The 18,918-nt window shown below is 34.4% G+C and overlaps 1 protein-coding gene across 1 annotated transcript; it reads right to left on the minus strand.

Annotated features, from left to right (window-relative positions):
• Positions 1 to 15,036: 15,036 nt before the first annotated feature.
• Positions 15,037 to 17,992, minus strand: LOC143613179 (uncharacterized). The gene is made up of 4 exons (XM_077086959.1): positions 17,819 to 17,992; positions 17,666 to 17,748; positions 15,710 to 15,765; positions 15,037 to 15,252 (listed from the first exon to the last, which is right to left on the minus strand). Exons 1-4 carry the CDS (start codon positions 17,988 to 17,990, stop codon positions 15,174 to 15,176), a joined length of 390 nt encoding a protein of 129 aa, XP_076943074.1. The 5' UTR covers positions 17,991 to 17,992; the 3' UTR covers positions 15,037 to 15,173.
• Between the last annotated feature and the right edge of the window lie 926 nt (positions 17,993 to 18,918).

Genomic DNA, 18,918 nt, shown 5'->3' on the forward strand with positions numbered 1-18,918 from the left:
AAGAATGATAGCGATGGAGCCTTTCCATGCCATACTTCAAAAGGTGTCTTCTCCACTTTCTTGGTTGGAGCCATATTCAATATGCGAACAGCGGAAAGTAAAGCATAGCCCCAAAATGATAGAGGTAAAGTGCTTCTAGCCATCATCGATCGAACCATATCTAATAGGGTACGATTTCTCCTTTCAGACACACCATTATGTTGTGGTGTTCCAGGTGGAGTAAGTTGTGAAATAATTCCACAACTCTTAAGATGATCTTGAAAAACACTACTTAGGTATTCACCTCCTCTATCACTACGAAGTACTTTGATTGTGGTTTTGAGTTGTCTTTCTACTTCAGCTTTGAAGTCTTTGAACATTTCAAAAGCTTCATCTTTGTGTTTCATTAAGTACACATAACCATATCGACTATAATCGTCAATAAAGGTAATGAAGTATCTTTCACCATTCCTAGTCATTGGTCTAAAAGGACCACATACATCCGAATGTATGATACCCAATAATTCTTTTGACCTTTCAAAAGTTTTATTAAAGGGTTGCTTTGTCATTTTGCCTTGTAAACAAGATTCACATACATCAAATGAATCAAACTCATTGGTTTCTAGAATACCACTCTTGCGAAGAGTTTGCATGCGATTCTTGCTTATATGTCCAAGGCGACAATGCCAAAGATAGGGATCACCCAAGTCCTTCTTGAGTTTCTTGGTGTTGACATTATACATTGAACTACTATGTGACATACCACTTTGATCTATTTCATATATACCATTCATGGGTATAGCTTTAAAATAAAATATGCCATTCATCAAAACATGAATATCATAATCAATAAACTTAAGATCAAAGCCACATTGTTTTAAAAGGGACACGGAAATAATGTTTCTCCTTAACTTAGGAGCATACAAAACATTTTTCAAAATTACTTCCAAACCACTTGGAAGCTTTAACATGTAGTCTCCTTGAGCTTGGACTTCAACTCTTGCTCCATTGCCCATAAAGAGACTAATGTCCCCTTTGTTGAGTTGCTTACTTCTTTTGAACCCCTGCAACAAATTGCAAATGTGAGTTCCACATCCGGTATCAAGTACCCATGTATTTGAAGAAATAACATTTAGTTCAACATATATAGTAAAGATAATACCTGAGGTTTGCTCCGCATCCCTCTTATCTTTTAACGCTTTGAGATAGGTCGGACAATTTCTTTTCCAATGACCTATCTCTCCACACTCAAAGCATGGATCTTGCGTCGCAACCTTTTGCTTCTTTTCCTTCGGTTTGTAGGGCGTGATGGCTTTCCTCTTTCCCTTTCCTTGGACGTGGCCCTTGCCCTTAGCAACACTTGCTTTGGGGTTGGAGTTATGTCCCCTTTTGCCTTCATTGATTGTTAGAACGGGTAAAACCCTTTTACCCATTCCCGCTTCGGCCGTTCTTAGCATTGCGTGAAGCTCACCAATGCTTTTGTCCCACCCGTTCATGTTATAGTTCATGACAAAGGTTTCAAACCTTTTGGTCAAAGAGTTGAGGATCAAATCCGTAGCCAACTCATTAGAGACGGGACAATTCAACCTACGAAGCTTTTCAATGTAGCTTTTCATCTTTAGGACATAAGATGAGACGCTTTGGGTTTCCTCCATACGACATGCATGAAACGCTCGAACCGTTTCGAAACGTTCCGCTCTAGCTTGTTGAAGGAACATTTCCTTCAATTGAGTTATCATGTCGTATGCCCCATGATGCTCGAAATCCTTTTGGATTTCGGGAATCATAGTTCCCAACATGAGGCAAGAGGCTTGCACCGAATCTTTGGTGTACTTAACCCAATCGTAATAAGCCTCCTCATCTTCCACGTTAGGCTCGTCGGGAATGGGATCGTCTAAGACATATGATATCTCTTCTTGCTTGAGAACTATTCTCAAGTTGCGATACCAATCCATAAAGTTATTATGGTTTAGACGATCCTTTTCAAGGATGGTTCTTAAGGATAGGTTACGGGTGTTATGGGTAGAGGTGTTTGCATTGTTAGCGGCCATCTACAAAATTTAACAAAGTTTTATTTTAGTATTATAAACAATTTAATTATTAATACCCTTTTATTCCAAATTTTAAAATAATAATTAAATTCTAGAATCCAACGATAAATCAAATTTTGGTTAGGTGACCTTTATCCCGTTATTTGATTTAACAAGGTAGTCAACCTTGACAATTGCAACCCTTTGCAACTTCTAGAGGTATGGGACCATTCGAAATCCTTATTTCGTGTTGGCATGTTTATCCCATCAACACCATTGGACCCCATGCTTAGGTGACCTTTATCACATGGTTTCCAATTCAAGTCGTCCTACTTGTATAAACATGTAAGATTAACATACAAGTGGTTAGGTGACCTTTATCCCACAATTATGTTAATATTACCTTAAGTATATTAGTTTGCTCTAAAATGGTTAGGTGACCTTTATCCCATTTAAAGTTTCCTAATACGTTAAGTGTCTTACAAAAGGATGGTGTTAGACTTGTTTCCTTGGTAATTATGAAAAAGGGATTTTTAAGTTTTCCAATATTCTAGTTTGAAAAACATTATGCCATATCCTAACATGCATTTAGTAATATGGCGATTTTGAAAACCAATTTTCAAGGTTCTAGTTATAATAAAACCAATTTTATTATATGTGAGTAATCGCTTAGTTTTAATAAAACCATTTTATTAACTAATTGACGCGATATTACCAAATATATATTAGAACCCGTTTTATGCTAGTTGTCGTTCCTATGTGACGGTTTGGATATCCTAATATCTATCAACCACACATTACATAAAGTAAAACAAACAACCAAGCATACATGCAAAATATAGTCATAACCGAGAACCGCTAAGTTTGACCATACTTGTTAGCCGAAACAAGTATAGGTCATAAGTCTCACCTAAGGGACAAAACATGACACAAGGATGGAATGTTGACTCCCACTTGACCTTGCATCCAAATGCTTCAAGTATCCTTTCCAAGTTGTTTGTGTTCTTGTTGGGCTTGTAAATGGGCTCCAAACTTCCAAAAGTCTTCTTGGGCCCAAGAGTGAAATTTATGGGCTTAATGGGCTTGAATCCCATGATGGGCCGGTGAGGCCCAACAAGCCCAAAATTTGGTCCAAGGCCCAAATCCACCAATTCTTGCATCTTCAATTTTTACAAAATGTATCCTAATACATATTTTTCTAAAACAAAGAAAATGCAACTAATCTATTTATTACATACCAACTTATGAATAAATAAATTACACAAGCCTAAAATATGAATTATTACAACCATATTGAATAATAAATATAACCAACATACACATAACAACAATCAACACATCCAAGGTCTCGGTTTCGGTTATGACACATCCAAACATACCAAATGTTCTAAGCATGCAACCTAAGCAACCAATGCCTAAATACATCAAAAAAAAGGCAGCCCCCCCCCCCAAAGGAGGCTACGGCTCAACCCCCCCCCCCCCCAAAATTTTGCAATTTTGATATTTTCAACATCCAAATGTTAGTAATGGTTTCCTAAGATCTTTGCATGCATGTCAAGATCTTACAAAACCATGAGGGGTAAAATCCACCAAAATTTCGGACCCCTTTTCACCCATGAAAAAACCGAAATCTATGAACATGCAAGGAGCATAAGTCCTTGTAACCGGCTCTTGATGCCATTGTTGGGTTTTAAACAAGTTTATCAAAGTCAAGTTAACCATATTTAACTAGAAAACGCAACGGAAGCTTATATCTTAATACTTGTTAAAGAACATACCATTATGTTAAAACTAAAACCCAATGAACAAGGATCAATATTACAAGAACAATATGCTCACAAAATGTAAATGTACCTCCTTATACCTTATAGGAAGATGTAGGTTGTTGAAGGGGATGATGAATGAAAGGCAAGCCTCCAAAGAAGAAAACCTCAAGAGAGTGATACCCCAAGCCTTTTGCAACAACACCAAGTTATTTGCTAGGATTCTTGAACACCAAAACAAGCTCACCAAGCTCTCCCAAAATGCCAAGGTTGGCCGTGAGTTTTAGGAGAGGGAAGGAGAGAGTTTTTGATTCAAAACTTGAATTCAAAATGGAGAGAGGAGTGATGCTTTGCATGTGTTGTGATTGGAGATGTATAAAGGAGATGTCAACACAAAAGGACAAAATAATAAATGGACAAACCATCCACCCACATGGGGTGGCCGGTTTTGTTATTTTTTTTTTTTTTTTTTTTTTTTTTTTTGTTTTAACATTTAAATATCTCCATCTCATATTTTATAAAACTCATTTTTATAAAATGCACATACATTTATGTAATTATTTAACCAATTAAATAATTAATTTATATAAACAAATTATCCAGATAATTTATTTAAATCCTCAAGTGTGTTTGTTTAGAAAACCAATTTTCTAAACACGTAGTGTTCGGTATTCATTTAAATGATCAAATCATTAAAAGAATACATTTGGTGTCGTCTAGCTTGTTATTGGGTATGACCCGACTTGGATCAAACACAGTTAGCCACATTAGTATAATTATGTGTCTCGGGCATACGTAATTCCAACACTTACAACAGTTCCGATCGGAACAGTGAGCAGGGAAGAAAGCAAGGAAAAAAGTCTTGTGTCGGCTAGGGATTGATCGTGTGACGACTAAGGAAGGAAGAAGAAGCAAGAACCAAGTGTTGGCCACGTTTATCAACGGTTTTTACAGCCTAGAGCAGCCCCGGAACAGCCCATATCCTTTCATCTATTTCATTGTTCATACACTTTGATTTACTTGTTCAATTGATTAGTAGTTTTGCAATTGCTTGAGATATTGACTTGTTTATGATTAGTATTGATCATTGAATGTTTGAATTGATGTTTGAGATGAGTTATAAGATGTTTTTATTGAGTATTTGCTGCTGTCCAAATATGATTAGAGGCTAAACTTGTTAGTTCTACCTAGGAATGATGATTATTGTTAGTGTTTGATGAGTTTTATGGATTATTTGATTAATAGATGTTAATTGTTATTGTAAAGTTTGATTTAGACATGAAATAGGTTGTATTTAAAGGCTGGAAATTTTGGTAATTCATTGCATAAATCCCTTGCATTGGTTGATTAGTTTTGTGTTGATTGATCGGTGCATTGTTTGATTCTAGACTTTGTGTTTAGGGTTTGTTTGCGGTAGGTACAACCGTAGGGTTTTGTTGCGTGAATTTGAGGTTAAAGTACAGCGGTTAGACACCTTCTTAAAGACCGAGAGGTGATAAGAAGTTAGGGTTGTCTCATTGCCTTTGCATGCTAGAATAAGAATTGCGCGAGAGCAAGTTCGTTTCTTGTCAGGTTTAGGTGTTTTGAGCGACTAGTTGATCTATTTTGGTTTAAGTTGAATTGTTCCTCTATCCTTGGTTGTGTAGTATTCATTGCCATTAGGGTCGAGTGTTGGTGAGACCGAGAGGTGAGTCAACATTAGAACACGTTAACAATTGTTTCCCGGTTTGGTCGTTTTAACCGATTATAAGTAGTTAAGGCTTGTTGAGTGAGACAGAGAGGTAATCCAGTGAGCCCGAGCGATCCTTAGTCGTGTCATCTTTAGGGACCGTTGTCTAGATTTCATTCAATCATTAGCTTTTTAAGCCTACAATTTGATTCAAACCTAGGTAGACATTTTTCTCCATCCGAAGTTAACACAGTTAGTTTGTCGTTAAGTTTTCTATTTTTGGTAACTTTTGTCAGTCAGTCTAGTTAGTCCAGTTAAGTAATTAAAAAATCAAAAATCAATTAAATATTATTTGATGTGTTGTAAAATACACGTATTTTCCGCACATTTTATCTACGTTTTACATTATATTTTATATGTTTTAACTCGTTTTAGATAGGTTTTACGTAAGTTTAATAACCTTGTAGGTTTTGGGTGAAAGAAAGAAGAAAACCGGGACTTTTCGAGCATTCTACGAGCCTTTTACGCATACAAGTTCAAGACAAAGCTCAAGGCCCGACCCGTATGCATCATGGAGGCCCAAGACCATATTATATTATAACATAAAAAAAAATTAAAAAACCCTAAGCTGCTACAGTTGTTGCTATCGGAAATCAGGAAGGAAGAAAGAAAAGAAAAAAAGTTTTGTGTGCTAGGGTTTGGAGCTTGTGGCGGCTAGGGAAGGAAGAACAAGCAAGAACCAAGCCTCGGGATCGATTATCATCAGATTTTACAGCAAGGAGCAGCCCCGGAAACATCCATATCCTTACATCTTTTTCATTGTTCATACACTTTTAGTTTCTTGCTTAATTGTTAATTTGTTTTGCAATTGTGTTAGAGATTGCAGTGTTTATGATTATTGTTGATCGTTGGACAATTGTTAAGATGATTGGTATGAGTTTATTAATGGTTTTATTCAATGTTCATGGCTGTCCAATTAATATGCTAGGCTAATCTTGTTAGCTCTACCTAGGAATGATGATTCTTGTTAGGTTTTGATAGGTTTTATGGATTGTTTGATTGATAGACATGAATTGCTATTGTAAAGTTTGATTTAGACATGAAATAGGTTGTGTTTAGTGGCTGGAAATTTTAGTGATTCATTGCATAAACCCCGTGTGTTGATTGATTAGTTTCGTATTGATTGATCGGTGCATTGTTTGATTCTAGACTTTGTGTTTAGGGTTAGTTTGCGGTAGGAACAACCGTAGGGTTTTGTTGCATGATTTATTGGATTAAGTACAGCGGTTAGACACCTTCTTTGAGACCGAGAGGTGATAAGAAGTAGGGTTGTCTCATTACCTTTGCATGCTAGATTAAGGATTGCGCGAGAGCGAGTTCGTTTCTTGTCAGGTTTAGGTGTTTTGAGCGACTAGTTGATCTATTTTGGTTTAAGTTGAATTGTTCCTCTATCCTTGGTTGTGTAGTATTCATTGCCATTAGGGTCGAGTGTTGGTGAGACCGAGAGGTCGTTTTAGGCGATTTTGAGTAGTTTAGTCTTGTTGAGTGAGACCGAGAGGGGATCCAGTGAGCCCGAGCGATCCTTAGTCGTGTCATCTTTAGGGACTGGTGTCTATATATCATTCAATCCATTAGCTTGTTAGGCCTACAATTTGATTCAAACCTAGGTAGACGTTTTTCTCCATCCTAAGTTAACACAGTTAGTTTTCCGTTAAGTTTTCTATTTTAGGTAACTTTTGTTAGTTAGTCCAGTTAGTCCAGTTAAGTAAGTAAAAATCTAAAATCAATTAAATATTATTCTAAGGTAGGTCTTGTCTAGGGTTAGTAATCGTTAGCGTCTTACATGTCCACGTGTTCGATACTCGGACTTTCTAGGTCTATACTACTTGCGATCGGTACACTTGCCGGTTGTGTGTGGTTTTAGGATTTTCGTTTTAATATTAAAGCTTAGTTGTGAGGGTCATTATTATAGGGTTATTAGACACACATCATTATTCTTAGGTAGGTCTTGTATAGGGTTAGTGATCGTTAGTGTCCTTACGTGTCCACGTGTTCGATACTCGGACTTCCTAGGTCTATACTACTTGCAACCGGTACACTTGTCGGTTGTGTGTGGTTTAGGATTTTCGTTTTATATTTAAAGCTTAGTTGTAAGGGTCATTGTTATAGGGTTATCTGACGCACATCAAGTTGCGATTTTTGAGATGAGATTAATTCGATTAAGATATTCTAAAATATTATAATAGTTAGTAATTAATAATTTAAATATTAAATGCAAAAATATACATATTTGAATTAAATTGTTAATACATTAAACTGGGAAGCGGATATTACCGAATCACCGAGGTAGTCCTATTCCAATTAAATCCTTAAAATTAGATAAAATATAAAGTTAGGTAATTTGAAGATATTAAATTAGATTAATTTGGGAATTCATGGATTATATATATATATATATATACAAAATCGTTATAAATAGTAGGGAATAAGTAAATTGAGTTATCGATGATTTATAATAGAAACTCAAGTAAATAACAAATTTTAAATTAATTGTGATACCAAAAATAAGATGTGAATTAACGTTATAAAATAAGATAAACGCGAGGCTAGAAATGCATGAACCACCATGACTATTCTAACAACTACGAATTCATCGTTAAAACGTTCAAAATTTTCAATATATATCAAAAATCAATGTGGGGAGTTGAAGTATTTATGAATCATCGCTTAATTTCTAATTTAATCAATAAATAAAGTGAGTGATGGGTTTTAATGGAGATTTATCAAAAAATCAATTTTAATGGTAAACGTTAAATTAATCAATGGAAGATTTTTAATTTAAAAATGGAAATTGAATTTAGAGAATACGTAATAAAAAAATTTACAACAATTGAATTTTAATAATAAAGATTTATAAAATGGAAAATAAGTTGTGAAAACCGTCATGAGATTGAGGAAAGCAATAGATAATAAAATATTTATAGATTTAAAGTTGAGGGTAATGATTGAAATATACTTGGTAATTTATAGTTTGAGAATATGAAAATAAATAAGAAAAGATGATTTAAATAATATTTTAATGGATATGAGTTAGTATAAGATTTCTTGTTCGAGGTATTTTAGTTTTGTCGAGATTGGCTATCGTTTGGTTAACGAAACTGCTTGTTGATTCTAGTAGTCGAATGGCAATCACGGGAAACAGATGAACGGCATTGATTAGGATGATTGATTCCTAGGAGAGACATTCTATGAGGACCAACAACGAAATTGTATAAGATGATGGGTAAGTTGTGGAATTAAGTTGATGTGAGATAATAGGGATGCGTCCGTATATGTATGAATATAAATTAGTGCTAGTGAAGACTTGAGGTCGAGTCGGGATTTAAAATAATATGTATAAGTTTGAAGCATTTAAGTAAATGACCAACGTTTATAAAATTTTTCCAAGAATAAAATAACCAAGCATATCAAACGAGTTGACCTCTCATGAGCTTTCCATGGCAATTTGAATGGCCCAACTAAATAAGCAACATAAAGTTTGTGAATTGGCCTCCCATGAGCGTTCCATGGCAATTTGTTGGCCCAATTCAAATAACGAGTATATAACAATTGAGTTAGTCAGCCCATGAGCATGTACATGGCATTTAACTGACCCTACTAATTAACGAATTATCGAATCAATGGAGTTGTTAGGACCATGAGCGTTACATGGCATTTAAACGACCAATTAAATATCGAATCAACGAATTAAATATGAGCAGTTGGTGTATCTCGGGAACCACCCCGGGACAATATGTTCCAACCAAAAATCAAATTGAAAATGGTTTTAAGAAATGAATAGTTGGAGTGCCCATGGATTTACATGGATTTTCACCCAACCTAGCATTTAAAATAATTTAAAAACACAATTTGGAAGTATAACCGTTTAGCCGATTATGTTTACCACGCAACCGTTTAGCCGATTATGGGTACCACTTAAAGTTATGGTTGTATGACATTTGTCATACCCCCATGCTTCAAGGTGAAAGAGCAAAAACAAAACATGGGAATTCTTAAGGAATTTCCCACAATAAAAGATAATCTACTAAAATAAAAGATTTATAAAAATATTTTGAATGTGAGGCATAGCCTCGGAATTTGTGTGTGTGTGCAATAAATAAATAAGATAATTACAACAAAATAATTAATATAAGCAAGCTGTAAACAATTTATTAAATAGCACATAAGACACTTCAGATAAGCACGTATAGGGTTCCTAATCATATGTCTAGGACCATTTTTAACGACCTATCTTATAACCTTCAGCTCTGATACCAATCTGTCACACCCCAACCTAAGGCGGAAATGTCAGGGCGTGATCCGATTGCTCACAGCTCGAAGATACTATCATAATATAAATGTGACAATATCTAATTAATTATTTTATTTCAATTATACACACATTATCCAAATACAATAAACAATTTAAATATACAAATATAAGCTCAAGTAAATGTTAACTTGATTATATTCTAAGGTCTCGTCTACAAGTCCAAACTTCAATCTTCAATACAAGCAAGCTGTATATGCGTATAAAATGGAGTTCTGTCAACACAAAGTTGAGTGAGAATATCACCAGTTTTGACACAACAATATAAATAAGCATAACATGATAAGTGTGGTAAATATAATCAAATCATAAACAAGTACGTAAACCGTTACCAAGTGAATCGGGCGTTGGTCACCAGCAGGAACACCAGCAATATGATTGATTGAATAGTAATCCCAATATACGATTGATTGAATGGTAACAATAGTAAGAAAGTAGCACGTATGATTGATTAAATCACACACAATAACACGTATGCATTTGTTTGAATATATATATATATATAGGATCAGGATCATGTGAGAACTTTTTGAGAATTGAGAACTATGAGAACCATTTTGGATCACAAAACCCAAAAATAAAAAAAATCATAAAACAAAAAAAAAACACAAAAATAAAAAAAGTAAAAAAACCAAAGTTCTTATTTATCATCCCGGTTTTTAAAAAAAAATTCTTGGTTTAGCTAAATTATACATATACATATATGTACATATATGTACACACATGTTTTTTTCCCATACACATTTGTTTGAATATATATATATATATATATATAGGATCAGGATCATGTGAGAACTTTTTGGGAATTGAGAACTATGAGAACCATTTTGGACCACAAAAAAACCCAAAAATAAAAAAAAAATCATAAAACAAAAAAAAACACAAAAATAAAAAAAGTAAAAAACCCAAAGTTCTTATTTATCATCCCGGTTTTTAAAAAAAAATCTTGGTTTAGCTAAATTATACATATACATATATGTATAATATGTACATATATGTACACACATGTTTTTTTCCCATACACATATGTATAATTTAAGGTAAATGATAATGTACATATGTGTACATTACATAACTAGAGATTAAATGAAAGAATACATATGTGTATAGGTATAATACGAATTAAAAAGAAAAAAAAATCGGTTTTTTTTATTATACATATATGTATAATATGTACACACATGTTTTCTCCTATACACATATGTATAATTTAAGGTAAATGATAATGTACATATGTGTATATTATGTAACTAGAGATTAAATGAAAGTATACATATGTGTATAGATATAATACGAATTAAAAAGAAAAAAAAATTCGGTTTTTTTTAATGAAACCGGAATGAAATATAAGAATTTTGGTTTTTTTTACTTTTTTAAAATTTTTGGTTTTGTTTGTTTTAAAATTTTTTAAATATTTTTTTAGAGAGTTTTTTTAGTGGTCCAAAATGGTTCTCAAAGTTCATAATTTGCTAATGGTTCTCTTAGGATCCTTACCCTATATATATATATATATATATATATATATATATATATATATATAGTATGAAATACGGATACGTACGCATATATCCCCAAAACGTTTAGAAAAGTTGTATAATAGGGGAATGATAAACTCACCTTAGATTAATTATAAACGAATGTAAATACGAATAAGCGAGTTAATGAATAAGCGAGTCGTCCACTACATGTCAAACGATATGAAAAAATCAGAATCTGAGACTTTAATATTTGATAATATAAATAAAAACAAATTCGTTTCCGATGGAATCAATCAAAACGGACGTTTAGAATTCAAGTTATGTTATATTTAAGATTTAAGCTAGCTGGTACTGACCAGAATCCGAACAGGGAGTCGGAAGTCGGATTTTGGACAGTAGCCTTAAAATTTCGTTACAAGAATAAAAGTCTTCTGGACCAAACGTTGAATCCGACCAGAAGTATGAGAAAACGTGTAGTCAAACTTGTTGACTATTATGCCCTTAAACAGGTTTGAGTCCAATTGACCACCGAGACTCCCTCAATCAGCAAAATTGATTGATGGATTTTGTTCTACAGATAAAAATCCACAATATTGAAGAAGACAACTTATCCGAACGATGAATGGAACAAGAGATAATCAAGGTCAAAGGATCTTGAAGCTTGAAAGTCAACGAAGCAATACGAGCTTGAAGAAATTGAAGAAACCGACAATGGGGAAAGGGAAATTTCGTGGATTTTAGATATGGTGGCTGGTATTGAAGTAATAATCTAGGGTTTTATGATATGTCTTGTTTAAATATTAATGGTTAAGGCTTGTTTATTAGGAAATAACTATTTTAGGAAACCGAATAATCAATTAATGATAAAGTCGGGTATAATAACTTAAAGATTTCGGTTTGGACAACAATAAAACAAAATTGGAATGTTTATAACATTAGTTGACATGTCTTGGATCTTAAGTTTCGTTAATTTAATCGAAAATAAGAAAGAATTGGCAAAACTAGTCCCTTTAGTTCCCGAAAATACGATTTTTCGCCGTTTTAAGCGATTTTAAAGGTTTCTAAGGGCTATTTGGCATAATTGAAAGTTATGAAATTATAAAATAAGTTAAACCATGTTAAATACCAATAAATACAAGTTTTAAATAGTTCGGAAGATCCAAATTACGTTCCTGAATCGGTTTAAACTTAAACGAGTACAAATACTAAAAATCCGAGATGTTACAATTCTGAAGGATTAGTTTAGCAGTGGGCTTTATTCTGAAGGAATTTTTAAGTAAGGAATTTCATTCTAAAGGAATTTTTAAGTAGAGAACTTCCTTCTGAAGCAATTGTTAAGTAGGGAACTTCCTTCTGAAGCAATTGTTTATTAGGGCTTCATTCTGAAGGAATTGTTAAGTATGGGACTTCATTTTGAAGGAGTTGTTAAGTAGGGAACTTCATTCTAAATGAATGGTTAAGTAGGGAACTTCATTTTGAAGGAATTAACAAAGTAGGGAACTTCATTCTGAAGGAATGGTTAAGTAGGGAACTTCATTATGAAGGAATGGTTAAGTAGGAAGCTTCATTCTGAAGGAATGGTCAAGTAGGGAACTTCCTTCTGAAGCAATTGTTAAGTATGGAACTTCTTTCTAAAGCAATTGTTTATCAGGGAGCTTCATTCTGAAGGAATTATTTAGTAAGGGACTTCACTATCCAAGAATTTGTCAATAAAGGACATGTTGTTGACTTAACCCGGAAGGGACTCCTTGAGAGATGTGGCACCTTAAAGACTTTCTTTATAATATATAGTACGAAAGCGACATTTAAATAATGTAGAACACATGCATGTACCACTTCACCTTTTTTTTATATAAAGAATGGTGCATGTGGGCATGTATGGTCACATCACATTTTTTAAAAGCACAATTTCACATCACTTTTCCCTACTTTGGAAAGCATGAAGCTTATGTTTGAAGAGTCAAACACACATACTTGAAGCTTGTACCATCTATGTGACTATGTCTCACTTTTTTATGACAAATCAATATTAAATTACTACCTTTATAAAATTTCTTTACCATCCATGTGACTATTTCTTTTATTTTTTATTTTTAGATTTGTTTTGCTTTCTTATATGAATTCATATTTTGATGTTTTGGTGGAACTTCAAGCTTCAATGATGATGTGAAACAATTCTTGTAATCTATATGGTGTGCTAAAGTAATGTAAACGTGATGAAGAAAACAACCCGATTATATTCATTAAGAATGAAGGTACCGTCGAGATTTCCGGAGTCAACCGTAATACATCGGCAAGGTTTAGTTGTTCCGCTAGACGGGATCCCACTAGAAGACTTGCTGTCTTGAACTAAATGGGCTTGAACATGAGCGGAAGGAGACTCCAAACTGAGTTGAAATAATGCAAACTTGGGCAGAATGGGCTCAAAATCGAGCCTCTTTGCTTCCCTGTTTTTACTAAACTTTATGTAGATCTAAATGTTTGGTAGACACTTGAAGTTTTCTTCCCACTCTTGCTCTTCGATGCTTGCTCTTAAAGCGTCTTTGTGAGTACAAATGAACTCCTAGGTTATCTTCGGTCTTTCGGCCGTAATGTCTTCAATCTCCATATCGTCTTCATTTACGAACAAACTAGTCCGCATGTGTTCTTTATATCTTCCCGGTATGGATGTGCACTTATGGGCACTTCAGGCTTAATGACGCTGCTGGTTTCGATGGAACCGAGGGTGGTGGTTGCGGTGGCATGTTGCCGGAGTATGCGCCTTGCTGGCTGAGAGCAATCGTCATGTCCGACTTCTCAAGACTCGCCGGAGAATATTTCTTTTGACTTCACGGGATATTCCGAAGAGTCAAGAAAAGATTCCGAGCAAATAACACCGGAGAATTTGAACAAGACTGCTGCTTGTTTACCGAAACAGTGGACGGGCAAAACCAAGACCTTTCGATGGTGAGACATCGGTGGTGATAGCGGATTTGATCGACCATTCTTTTAGAGGTTTAAATGAGACCCGTGATCAAGAGGTCTCACGGATGGCGCCAATGTTGGAACCTATTCCCACGAGGGGGGTAAGGTGCCTAACAAGATGTAAAGAATGGTGATCAAATGTCGTATTTGTAAGTATTAGTGGATGTGTAATGTCCCTTCACATGATTCTTTCCTCCCCTTATATAGAGGGGGAGGTATTACATAATGTAACTAGTGGTTAGTTTCTTTCCAAATCCACATGAGGCATTTTCCCTCCAAATCATTTCCCTCCAAGTAAGCTTCTAGAACGTTTGGACTATTGGGCCTCTTGCTGTTGGGCTTGTTGTTGTTACTGGGCTGAAGCATGCTTATGAGGTCCATCTCATGGGTAGGCTCTTCATTAACCAACACCGATTAAAAATATCTAAAACCATGGTTCTAATCTATCATCTGGCATATAAATATTTGTCGATTATCAGCGGCCTAGCGCACACACAAGGTTTCACATTTTTGGTTCAAGAGGTTTGTATTATGTTAAGTTAATTATGCTCGTTAATTTATTGATTACATAATATCAATATATTAACATTTAAACAATTAACTTATCTTTCTATTTATCGGGTTCTATGAATCAAGCACACGCTTTTGACCAAGTTTATCAAAAACATATTTTAAAAACCATTGTGTGCGTTTCTAGCCTGGGGTTAGAGAAAAATATAATCCGATTCAACCCATTTGTATGCAAATAGGTCAAAATCGCCACCTCTAAACTAGAACAAGGAAAGATACTAATAACCTCTTGTTATTACACAATCACGTAGATATATAGGTTTTAAGGTACGTACAATAAACCGCCTCTAGGGCATGAAATACCAAGATGACATACAAACATAGTAACGGTAATGCATTAGAATATTACATCTATTCTTCCTTGTACCTCTTTTCAACTTCCTCCATACTCTTAATCTCCTTGTGGTACTTGCAAACACGGTAGATACACCTTCACCAAATAAAATAACAAAGGTATATTACTTGGACGGGCCATGTGTGGTATGTACGGATTTAACTTTTGGTTTCAAAGTATGGGAAAGTACACCACTGGTCCAAACTTATGCATAAACATAACACAAATGGTCCTTCACATGGGAGACTGGCAAAATCGGGTGGGTAATTACTAGATATAATACCAATCATTTTTATTTTTAAATTTTCTATTTATAAAAAGAAAGTAAATGTAATTGAAATAATTTATTTTTCATAAGCATTATTGTAATACTAATTGTTTGCAGAAAAATAAAGCAAAAATTTGGATAAAAAGCAGGTCAACCTGACCCAACTCGACCCGACCCGACCTGTTCAACCCGTACAAAAGTTCATGTGTCACCCAACTCGCCCATTTGCTACATCTAAAACATATGCTCTTTTTCATGTATTGATGCATAATGTAAACCATGTACCAGTAGAGAAGACATGCTGAGAGACACAGGATTACATTCCTCTGAGCCTTGTATATCTGCACAAACAATTGAATGTTCAGTCTTATTAACTAACATGTACCAGTAGAGAAGACATGCTGAGAGACACAGGATTAATATCAATGCATTGGCCCAACTTGCAGCAATTTTAAGGTTCAGTTTTTGCAGTAATTTAGATTTTTTGTTCAAGACCCATGTTTGAGTTCTCAGATTACAATTCTTCATTCCAGAATCCAGGTGCTCTCTATTTCCAGTTTACCATCATTAATTTTGAGTCGTCTGGATAAATTTCATGTAATTATGTGCAACAAATAAGCATCAATAACAAATCTCTATTTAAGGAAGGGTGTTAAAAAGTCGATACAACTTTATAGGGTGTCACAAATTTACGGTTATAGTTTCTTTTTAATAGCCTTGTATCTTAGATAAACATGAGTCATTAGCACAAGAGAAATACAAACATAAAAATTATTTCATGTCCAGTTACATTTAGTAAATGGTTATCTAATATTCTAATTTCTAAATAGTATTGGCAAAAGCATTAAGCATGTGTACCATAAAGAGTAAAACACGAAGAAAAAAATAATCAAAACACATATTCTAAACAGAAGGATGATGATGAAAATATTTCAAAGAATTTTATCCAACTGATGTCTAAATTGAAGTGTCATGAACACTTATTACTTTATAATGCAGGCCATAAAATAAAGTACATGAGCATCACTTGTCCTACGGTAGGATATCTATAAACAAGAACTTTTTTACTTCGACAAATATAACATCAATGAACTCTAGGCTTGGTTATAAATTTTTAATTTCTTTTATATATTTATGACAGGCTTCTATTATCACTTTCTCAAAAATTTAGATATAAATAGCCTCAATATATGATTCTATAAATGAATAACCACTATGGACAACTTAAAAGCTATATGCACAACCTCCCAATGCACAAAATCTGCCAATGTACAAGAGACACTTTTAATGTGACTAACAAACTTTCCCCAAAAACCGGAAAATTGCATTCATAGGTCATATTTACCATTCAAACCAACACTATCTCAAATCATACACCTAACTCCTAACAAACCGATTAATCATCCCCAAAAAAACAAGATCCGTTAACAAAGAACTCGCAAACCCTAAATCAGCAAACAAATGTTTAATTAGTTACAAAAGCTTGCCGATTTCTCGTATCAAACTCTTTTGGACTTCTATGTATTTAACTTCACACTGCACAGCCGAACTCGAGCCAAGCTTTGGCTTGTTTAAGGTATTGCACACGAGCTCGGGCCAAGCTTAGGCTCGTTAAAGTTCTATGCAGTTAATGCGGAAAAATATCGTATATTGGTCAAAGATCGATATTTGAGATATCGGCGCAGTGGGATATCGGTAATTTTAATATCATGCAGATTTTTATATATATAGCAGTTTAACACTAACAATTCAGTAAACTATCCTACCATTAACTAACCTACCTTTTGCAACTTGCAAAACACTAACAATTATAGCAAGTAAGAACTGATTAAGACTTAAAACACCAGCATTAAACAATAAAAACTGAAAATTAAGTCTTAAAAAACTGATATCGGGAAACTCGATTAGATATCGGTCAGTATCGTTAGTACTATCATTACTGGTATTTTGACCGATATTCTACCAGAGGTCCGATAACCGTCACAGCACCGATATTGACTGCATAGTTAATAATAAAGTTTTGTCTCAAATAAATATAAAAAATAAATAAATGTATATTAATTAATTTATAAATAATAAACAAGCTGAGCTCAAGCTTTAGAAAGCGATCGAAGCTTGAGCTTGAGCTCGTAAGTCAAAACAAGCTGAGCCCCGGCTCGGATGCACCCTAAATCAGACACCTAACAAAGGCAAGATCTACTAAAACAACAGCAGACATTAAATCAATGAAGAAAACTTTACCGATTTCTCGTATCGATCTCTCTCGGCAGCAGTACAGGTGTCACCAGAGCACATCAAGCGATGCTCGTTCTTCCAGTAAATATCTAAAACAACAACAAATTCAGAAAACAACATAACCTTAAACCCAACAAGCATTAAAGGAAGCAAACCCACCCAGAAGTTGAAATCCAGCAAATGGCACGATGAACATGGAGGGCTGCAGGACGAGTGAGGTTAAGGAGACGATGGTGGATTTGATGGGTTTAGGAGAAGGTAGAGTGAGCAAGAAGGCTATGGCTGCTTCGGCCGCAACCACGTAGGTTAAGATCATCCATTGTAACGCCATGGCTAGGGGAGGGGGGGTTTACTTGTCTTGTCCAACAAGGTGGATTCAAAGAAAAGGGGAAAATGGTCTAATCTGATCAACGATGCTGGTAATTCAACGCATACAAAATCAAATATTCTTTACTTTCAAACTCAAAAATTCTACCCTCTTTTCTTTCTTTTCTTTAGTTTTACGGTCCAAGAAATTTTTTTAATTCGGTAATTACCCGTCGGGTTTTGCTAAAATACTCATTGGGTATACGCGGCACAAAACCCTCCGGGTTTCTATCGGGTTTTGACAAATTGTAATGTAAGACCCCGAATCCCGGGAATCCTACAGTTGGTAATCATATTCAAAAATTCTTAAAAATTTAAAGTCAAACAATTTCATCTCATTAAAAACAGTTTCAGAGTAATAAACAGCGGAAAATCACAAGTACTAAAACCAAGTTCCCAAAACCATAATTTAAATGTTTAAAGTAATAAATGAAAAGAAAACAGTTTGCGTATTAATCTCCGACTAGTTATGCCTTCAACCGTCCAAGTAGTCTCGAGCACGTCCAAGCGGTAAGCATCCTCCTCTAAACCTGAAACTCACACTAACATACACATAAAGTCAGTTTGAGCTGAGTGAGTTCAAGTTTTAAATAAATAATATCAGTAATGGAAATTATGATAGTCATACCAAAAGTTTAAAAATAAAAAGAGTACATTCATTAAGTCATCATTACCGAAGACTAAACATTCTCATACATATGTACATATACAAAATATACATATATAAACATCCTTTAAGTACATCCCTATATATATAACTATATATATATATATATATATATATATATATATATATATATATATATACATCCACATATAACATTCAGGGTCGAGCACACGTACAACCCAAACACGTAACATCCGATGATGATCATGCCACACGAGCTTCCCCC

The sequence above is a fragment of the Bidens hawaiensis genome, unplaced genomic scaffold, assembly GCF_021521415.1.
Source record: "Bidens hawaiensis isolate Kalapana, Puna unplaced genomic scaffold, B.hawaiensis_p1.1 tig00036773_1, whole genome shotgun sequence".
Taxonomy (NCBI): Eukaryota; Viridiplantae; Streptophyta; class Magnoliopsida; order Asterales; family Asteraceae; genus Bidens; species Bidens hawaiensis.

Excerpts from the sequence above, each read along its gene's own strand:
- LOC143613179 (XM_077086959.1), bottom strand. The coding sequence starts at position 17,990 with ATGGCGTTACAATGGATGATCTTAACCTACGTGGTTGCGGCCGAAGCA. Across the intron at positions 17,749-17,818 it reads TGCTGGATTTCAACTTCTGG|ATATTTACTGGAAGAACGAG; the intron begins GTGGGTTTGCTT and ends TTGTTGTTTTAG. Across the intron at positions 15,766-17,665 it reads GAGATCGATACGAGAAATCG|ATATACAAGGCTCAGAGGAA; the intron begins GTAAAGTTTTCT and ends TTGTTTGTGCAG.